This window comes from Etheostoma cragini, chromosome 3 (genome assembly GCF_013103735.1).
Source record: "Etheostoma cragini isolate CJK2018 chromosome 3, CSU_Ecrag_1.0, whole genome shotgun sequence".
Taxonomy (NCBI): domain Eukaryota; kingdom Metazoa; phylum Chordata; class Actinopteri; order Perciformes; family Percidae; genus Etheostoma; species Etheostoma cragini.
The window spans coordinates 10,369,871-10,378,705 of NC_048409.1; the positions used below are offsets into that span (position 1 = coordinate 10,369,871).

The 8,835-nt window shown below is 44.6% G+C and overlaps 1 protein-coding gene across 1 annotated transcript in view; it reads left to right on the forward strand.

Moving 5' to 3' along the window:
* The window catches only part of LOC117942327 (extracellular calcium-sensing receptor-like), a 9,196-nt gene extending 4,207 nt beyond the window's left edge, over positions 1-4,989 (forward strand). Inside the window, exons 2-11 of the mRNA XM_034867739.1 lie at positions 1,124-1,283; positions 1,513-1,813; positions 2,017-2,103; positions 2,315-2,422; positions 2,550-2,716; positions 2,848-3,325; positions 3,442-3,669; positions 3,764-3,887; positions 3,991-4,463; positions 4,549-4,989. Coding sequence (XP_034723630.1) covers positions 1,124-1,283; positions 1,513-1,813; positions 2,017-2,103; positions 2,315-2,422; positions 2,550-2,716; positions 2,848-3,325; positions 3,442-3,669; positions 3,764-3,887; positions 3,991-4,463; positions 4,549-4,989 — 2,567 coding nt within the window. The remainder of the gene's footprint in view (positions 1-1,123; positions 1,284-1,512; positions 1,814-2,016; positions 2,104-2,314; positions 2,423-2,549; positions 2,717-2,847; positions 3,326-3,441; positions 3,670-3,763; positions 3,888-3,990; positions 4,464-4,548) is intronic.
* The last annotated feature ends 3,846 nt before the right edge of the window (positions 4,990-8,835 follow it).

Sequence of the window (8,835 nt, forward strand, 5' to 3'; positions counted from 1 at the left end):
TTTTCAGCAGACCCATAATAAATTTATGAAAGAACCAAACTTTATGACTGTTTTTTGTGACAAACATGTATGTGTTCCCATCACTCTATCACAGAATAATAAGAGTTGTAGAACTTATTGAAGACTCAAGACAGCCATAACATTGTGATTTTCTACAAGTGTATGTACACTTTTGACCACAACTGTACGTCACACAAGAAAAAGAGAAGTCAGAAAAAGTACAGGATGTTTGAAAAAAGAGAAAAACATGAACTAAAAATACATTCTGGTGAAATGCTGGAACTACTTACAGTAAAAGTTGTCAGAAAAAACTGTAATATTATATGAACCCATGAAATGTGCATTCAAAACAATACAGTAATGCACCCAATTGACTCTTTCTGTCAATAAGATTAAACTATACTTACAAGGTTTTGATACAACTTTGAATTTTTCCTCTCACTCAGCTGCTGTATACCAAGTTTGTTTCTGTGTATGTGTTTTTGTGTGTGTGTGTGCGTGCATGCATGCGTGCGTGCATGTGTGTGTGTGTTTGAAAGGTATGTAACTTAGTTGAGCAGCCCCTTGTGACATGGGCCTACTGCCTGCCTCTTCACATCACTGATGGATGAGTTAGGCCTAGTCAGGCATGACATTGCGACACGACACTGCTCATGTCTTTCTCTATTATGGTCAAGTGCTCATTCCAGTTCCTTGTTATTGTTGCTACTTACTGTGAAACTGGGGGCTCTTTTTCCATTGATCAGAGCCTAGGGGGAAATTTGGTAAATTTGAAAGTTGTGATATGAGCCTGGTAATATATGTATATATACACGCTACACGGCAGTGTCCCACACAATTGACACTGACTGGATAGTTAGTCCGTGCAGTGTTGAAGATGATTTTTCCATTTGACTTGACTAGAAATTGTACACTTCTATTTAATAATATGTTCATTTGAATGGGGTCATAATGCATTATCGTCTGTGCACTGGCTCTTTCTTTTTATTGATTACAGACGCATTGTGGAGAATTAATCATTTTTGGATGAGATCAGTAGATCACAGTTTATCCTGTAGAAGAAAAGAGCTTGTGTTTTTGAGTCTACTATGGTGTGCGCTTTTTCCCCACAACTCCTTTCAAGAACAGAGCCAACAATGCAAATTATTCCCGGGATCTATGTCCCTACCTGTGCTGGAGAAAAAGGGGGACATCATTTTGGGGGGACTCTTCTCCCTTCATGACATGGTGGTAGAACCCAGTCTGTCCTTCACCTTTACGCCTCCTCCTGCACAGTGCACCAGGTAAGCTGTTTTATTCTTAGTCTTCAAATAGCTGAAGCTGCAAATTTTTAATTAGGCAACTCTAATCACAGGGTCACACTTGGGCACTGATCTTGTTTCCATAGTTCTATGGAGCAGTGTTTTGTTAACTATGTTAAGTGAAACAAGGTTCTGTATTTCAGGGCTTTACACTCATAATCGTATAAAAAAATTCCAAATGTGCCTCAAGACGTTTTCTCTCTTCATCTAGATTTAACTTTCGGACGTTCCGTTGGATGCAAACTATGATCTTTGCCATTGAGGAGATCAACAGAGATGGAAAACTCCTTCCCAGCATCACACTGGGCTATAAGATCTATGATTCATGCAGTACACCCCATCAGGCTTTGAAGGCTGCCATGGAGTTAGTGGGGACTGAGAAGGGTTCAGGGGTTGAAGAGACACGGAGTAAAGACACCTGTCCTGGGCCCGTACCAGCAGTGATAGGAGACGGTGGCTCTACTCAGTCTCTTGTTGTGGCCCGTTTCCTTGGAGCCTTCCATCTGCCACAGGTAAGATATTCATAGCTACTCACTAACTGTGTTTGCCACGTTGATTTTTTTGTTTTGTTACTGCTGTACCGCTGGGAGGCGTCTCAAATCCATAGTGGTTTGAACCAGATTTTACTGGGAGCTAAATGTAACTAATTCCAACCGACTGATTAAAGAATGTTTTAATGTTGGACATAGTCAAATTAATTGCTTCTTTCATCAAGGTTAGTTATTTCTCCAGCTGTGCCTGTCTCAGTAACAAAAAGGAGTTTCCTGCCTTTTTAAGGACCATGCCCAGCGACTTCTTTCAGGTTAGAGGCAACAGACACTCACAAAGGGACGTAGCTCTTTACACAAAAAATGTCAACATTTTTATTTCTGGAACAATATGTATCTCTCTCTCTCTCTCTCTCTCTTTCTCTCTCTCTCTCTCTCTCTTTTTCTCTCTCTCTATGTCTCTTTCTCTCTCTCTCTATTTCTCTCTCACTCTTTTTGTGTCTCTCTTCCTCTTTTTATCTATAGGTAGATGCATTAGTACAACTTGTCAAGCATTTTGGCTGGACTTGGGTGGGTGTGATAGCAGGGGATGATGCCTATGGCCGTGATGGGGCAAGCATCTTTGCTGATGAGGTGGGTCATACCCAAGAACTTAATAAGAACAAATTGTCATTTTGTAATTTCAATCCATAACTTACTGAACAGATTGTGAATTTTAAATTATGTAAGTTTTCATGTATCCCCCCTGTTGCTTTCCTAGGTTAGAAAGCTGGGTGCATGTGTTGCCTTTCAGGAGGTCATCCCTAGGAACCGAGCTCAGACCACCCTTTCATCTATCGCTTCCAAGATACGCTCCTCTGGGGCTCGGGTGATTCTAGTGTTTGCTGTGGAGCAAGATGCAGCCGCGTTGTTTGATGAAGCTCTAAGGCATGACAAATTTGTCCAGAATTATCCACCACACTATAGTATTTATAATATACAGATACAGGTTTACTAAGGTTGAATTTCTGGTATGTTTATCATTGCAAAAATTACATTTACATATATCTTTAATTTAGAGAGGGGCTCACTGAGATACAGTGGCTTGCCAGCGAGGCTTGGAGCACAGCTGCCATCCTCTCCACCCCTAAAAGGTACCACCATATCCTCCGGGGTTCTATGGGATTTGCAATTCGGCGAGCACATATCCCTGGATTGAAAGACTTTCTGCTTCGTTTGCATCCCTCAAGCGCCGATGCCCTTGCAAATCCCTTCCTGATACCCTTCTGGGAAGAGGTGTTTCAATGCAGCCTGGGTGTGCAGGCTGAAGGTCAGGAACATAATGATGTGGGTAAACCTCCATGCTCTGGAAGAGAAAAGCTGGGTAATGTGACAAATATCTTTTCAGATGTGTCACAGCTAAGGATTTCCTACAATGTTTATAAGGCTGTGTATGCCATTGCCAATGCACTCAAGGATATGAGAAGCTGTGTAGAAGGAAAAGGGCCATTTCCTCAGCAGGCCTGTCCAGATGCAGACAATATACAGCCATGGCAGGTAACATCCCATGTGTTGACTAATAAAATCCTGATAACTAAAAGTTATAGTGATGCTCAAACATCATTTATAGATATGAATAATGCTACAAAAGGCTATGTACTTTCTTCCCTCAGCTTCTTCATTACATAAAACATGTTAAATACGTGAACTTCGTTGGTGATGAAACCAAGTTTGATGAGAATGGTGACTTTCCAGCAATGTATGACCTTGTAAACTGGCAGCTGAGAGATGGAGAAATGGAGTTTGTCACTATCGGCAAATTTGATGAGATAACCACCGTTGGAAGGAAAAAACTCCAGATCAAGGAACATATCATCATATGGAATGGCAACCAAACTAAAGTAGGGAGCGTAATAGAATGACCTTTTCTTTTATAAATTCAATTGATGTGACTGGATTGTAACCGATGTAGTATGTGTTTCACCATTTTCTTAGATTCCCTTGTCAGTGTGCAGCAGCATTTGTCCCCCAGGTACCCGGAAGGCAATCAGACCTAACTTTCCTATCTGCTGCCATGATTGTGTGCTTTGCACAGCTGGGGAGATTAGCAATCACACTGGTGAGCAAAGGCTACTTGCCTACATTATGTATAAGAATCTGACCCACAGTTGCAGTGATAAAGCCACAATGAAGCAACTAAAGCCTTTTTGTGTTTCCTTTAGATGCAATAGAGTGTGTGCACTGCCTGCCAGAGTTCTGGTCCAATGCTGAGAGGACAGCTTGTATTCCTAAACAGGTTGAGTTCCTCTCCTTTAGCGACAACATGGGCATTACCCTGATGGCAATTTCCCTCACTGGCTCCTTCTGCACCTGTGTCGTGGCCTTAATATTCTCCTTCTACAGAATTACCCCTATTGTGAGGGCCAACAACTCTGAGCTGAGCTTCCTACTGCTCTTCTCCTTGACTCTGTGTTTCCTGTGCTCTCTGACGTTTATTGGCCGGCCCTCTGAGTGGTCCTGCATGCTGCGACACACAGCATTCGGCATCACCTTTGTTCTCTGTATCTCTTGTATTCTGGGGAAAACTATAGTGGTGTTAATGGCCTTCAAATCTACACTTCCAGGTAGTAATGTTATGAAATGGTTTGGGCCTGCGCAGCAAAAGGCAATCATTACCTTTTGTACACTTGTCCAGGTAAGCACATCTGACTCTTGTTATGCTTTGAAAACTAAAGGGAGCATTTATTGAAATGTTTGAAGCAGATATTTACTTTTTACAGGTAATTATCTGTACAGTGTGGCTGGTTGTTGCCCCCCCCACTCCACGCCAAATGATGCCACGTGAGAGCGTTCTTGTCATTCTTTTGTGTGACGAAGGTTCAGCAATAGCATTTGCTCTCGTCCTGGGCTACATTGGCCTGCTGGCCTGCCTCTGCCTTCTCTTGGCCTTCCTGGCGAGGAAACTCCCGGGCAACTTCAACGAGGCCAGACTCATCACCTTCAGCATGCTCATCTTTTGTGCAGTGTGGATAGCCTTTGTTCCGGCCTACATCAGCTCTCCGGGGAAGTACTCCACAGTTACGGAGGTGTTTGCTATCTTGGCCTCCAGTTACGGACTACTGGGCTGCATCTTTGCACCAAAGTGCTACATAATCCTATTAAGGCCAGAGAGGAACACATGGAAACACATCATGTCGAAAGCTGCCACTGATGAATTTTAAAAGATCGTCTTTATTCCATGCACATTTAAAGAAATAATTGTATTATTTTTCCAACATTAATATATATATATATATATATATATATATATATATATATATATAACAAAAAAAATATATACATTTATACATACACATAGATGAACGTCTTCTTCCTGTCTTCCTGTATGAACATTTACAATTCACCACGAGATGGTAGTAGTGTGCTGTAAATGATGCCTTCTGTTATTCATAATAGTCCATGAGGAAATGCTCAACCGCACACTTTTACCCTAATCAATAACTTTCCCAAATGTGGTTGTACATATCCTGTATATCATTTTCACTCCTATCATGTAAATAGATACATTTTCCAATCTGTGGTGTAGAGATTAAAAACAGACAGTATAAACACACGGACAATTTACTGTAATATAAGGGCAGGGCATTATCATGAAGAGGCAATGTTTTCCTGTGAACCCCCCTATAGTCTAGTTCATCCCACAGTTTAGGACATCAAGAAAAAAATCATACACTCCATAATTAACAAAAAAATTTGGACACCATAGTATTTTCGTTTTATTTTTCCAGCTACAGTAGATGGCCCTCTTCTCAGTAGAAATGTGAGGGACAGCTCATTGCAAGATCTGAATGTAATTTGGCAGCAGTGTCCATGCTGATTTGACCTGAGATAGAATGATGAGGCCCTGGATCTCTGAGGTATGCTTTGTGGAAATCCCAGCTGTCATTGGTTAATTAAACCCTTATACTCCAGAGGCCTTTATATATAAACATTACGCCTGGCTCTTCCCTACAAAAACAAACTAAAACGTCAGACATTTTTCCAGCTCTCCACGGCTGTTCTCAGGCTTACATTGATTATCCACCACTGATTGATCTGTTGTTCCTCCCAAGGCAGAGAAATAAATTGAAAGATGGAAAAATGTCTGGTCTCTGACATCCATCTGAGACAGACTGGAAGAAAAGGGGTAGGAGGCGCAGATGGACAGCAGTGATTTATTGAGACTGTGTTACTTGATTTACATGCATTTCCAACCTTCTGTCTTTTTAGCAGAGATGGCAAAAGTACTCACTTTCCGTAGTTAAGTAGAAGTACAGATACTTGTGTTAAAAGATACTCTGGTAAAAGTGGAAGTACTGATTAAACTTCTTTACTCAAGTAAAAGTAACAAAGTACAGGCTTGGAAATTTACTTAAAGTATAAAAGTAAAAGTAGCCTTGCAAAAGCTACCTGGAGCACACAGACGTTACTAGAGAGATGCTGAGGGACAACAGGGGACATGGAGGACAAGTCTTTATATGGCAATGGCTTCATTTTAAATGGATGTCTGGCAACAACTAAAACATAACATATATGATTATTATGACAGAGACTGGGACTCCAGGTTAATAAGATTCTGACTTATTAGCAAGATATGAATTCAGTTGTGATTCTGTGAGAAGTCACAGATCCAGTTTCTATTTTTAATCTTTCCCCCATACATGTAAATGAATCTACATTTATGTGTGTGCTCAAATATGGCTTCTGGAAATAAAATAAAGGATTAAAATATGAATGACTAAACAGATATTAATGAAGAAGTTCCCCAGCACATTGGCCAGGAGTCCTTCTTGATGTCTACTGTCTCAAACATCTCTCTCAGATAAGGCTGAGGATGATGGGAATGTCTTGCTGTTTTCTTCATTTTATATCATAGTGCCCTCCATACTACTATGTGCTAACGTTAGCGCCATCAAACCTCAATGATTTGCTGTGAATTAATGCAGAATGCTGAATCTGTTGAGTTGTCTTAGTCGTGCGTCAAATGCAACACACAGTAGATGTAGTGCCATCTATTTAGATTGAATATGGTATTGATGACGTAAACAATTATAAGGATAACTCCAGTGAGTTATCCTTAGATAACTCACTGGAGTGAGTCAAAGTTTCAGTCAAAGTTGAGAACTAGATTAGGACTGGATTAAACCTGATTCTGGTGTCCAGTTTGGACCCAGGTGTGACTGTTAAAACACAGACTGAGACAAGTTCCCCTTCGAGGGGAACTCGAACTGCGTCGGTTACGACACTATGGGAACGCCTTTAGGCATGACAGGGCTGAATGCGAATGAAAACTACTCCAATCCTATTGGTCCTACTAAGAACGGTAGCATGTAACGGCATAACCGTAGGGGCATATATTCACGCCGGCACATAGCTCATTAGCTTTTTTCTATTCAGCAGGCACGTTGGTTGATGTTGTGTTGAAAGACTCCATGTGTCCTACTCACCTGGAAGTTGCAGTTTGTCCAAGCAGTTGACCAGTTCCGGAGATGTGTGTCTCCCTGCCCGCGTTTCATCTCGGTTGGAGACTCTCATGAGCTGTGTGTTGCTTGTTTGGGCCTGTCGCACGCCACGGCGGCTCTCAAGGGGGCTGTTTGTGTCCATTGCGAAGCCCTGCCCATGCGGGTTCTGAGGTCCCGCACGGCCCTCTTTTCCGCGGACGGTCAGTCACGCTCTCCCCGTGGCCGGGGCCCCGCGGCCGCTGAGGCGGCTCGGCGGTTTCGGTCATGTGGATCGCGGCGAGATCTGCTGGAGGTTTCCGAGACGGCTGTTGCTCCGTCTCGTCCTTTGTCTGCCGGTTCCGACTCCCCCAGTCCCCGTTCGTGGGCCGGGTCTCTCGGCTTCTTCTGTTTGGGGACGCTGACAGACGTAGCGGTGGCACTCTGGCTCTGAGGAGCTCGTTGTGCTTGGCAGCTTGGTGGAGGGAGAGGACTTCCGGGTGTCGGGCCGACGTCATCAGAAGAGCGCCGCGCCCGATTGTGATGTCACGAGCTGTGGCAAAACGCGGTCTGGATTGGCCACAGGCTGTCAGACTGGATATCGCTTCCTGCTGAGCTACTCCGTGCCCCCGCGCCGGTTCTTCAAGGTTTTTCCCGGATTTTCACAGTGAGTTGTGTAAATCATGGGATAAACCTAACTCTGCCTGGCTTTCTACTCCCCAGGTGCTGGAGTATGGCAATGTGGCGGGGATTAAGGAGTTCTGCAGGTCCGCTTCTCTGCGGGCCTTTCCCCGTCCACCCTCAAGGTTTATGTGGCAGCAATTTCGGCTTTCCACGCCCCTTCGAGGGATGGGTCTCTGGGGAGACTTCCCTTGGTCGTACGGTTTCTCCGTGGAACCCGGAGGATGAGACTTGCGACTCGCCCTAGGATTCCCACCTGGGATCTGGCGGTGGTTCTCGAAGCTTTGGCTGAGGCCCCCTTCGAGCCCATGGAGTCGGCTGAGGCCAAGTACCTGACCCTGAAGATGGCCTTCCTCCTTGCCATCACCTCTCTGAGGAGGGTGGGGGACCTCCAGGCTCTTTCGGTTGCTCCCCGATGCCTGGAGTTTGCCCCGGGTAAAGTGAGGGCCATCCTGCACCCGGTTCCGGGCTACATTCCCAAGGTGCAGTCCACTGTCATGGGGCCTGTGGTACTGCAGGCGTTTCATCCTCCACCTCATGTGGCGGCGGAGGACGGGAGGCTCCATTGCTCTGTCCTGTCAGAGCACTGAGTTTCTTCACAATGAGGTCCTCCTGGTGGAGGAAGGCAGCCCAGTTGCTGGTGTGTTTCGGGTCCCCCATGGCTGGGCCCCCCGCTTCCAAGCATACTGTCAGCTACTGGATCGTTCAGACTATCTCCCTGGCCTATCAGGTGCGCGGCTTGCCTTCACCTCGGGCTGTACGGGCTCACTCCACGAGAGGCATGGCGGCCTCCATGGCTCTCCTCTCTGGGACGTCTCTCCAGGGAGTTTATGATGCAGCTGGCTGTGCCACTCCTCACACCTTCTTCAGGTTCTATAGTCTGGACCTTCCCTCCGCACCCGGCACCCG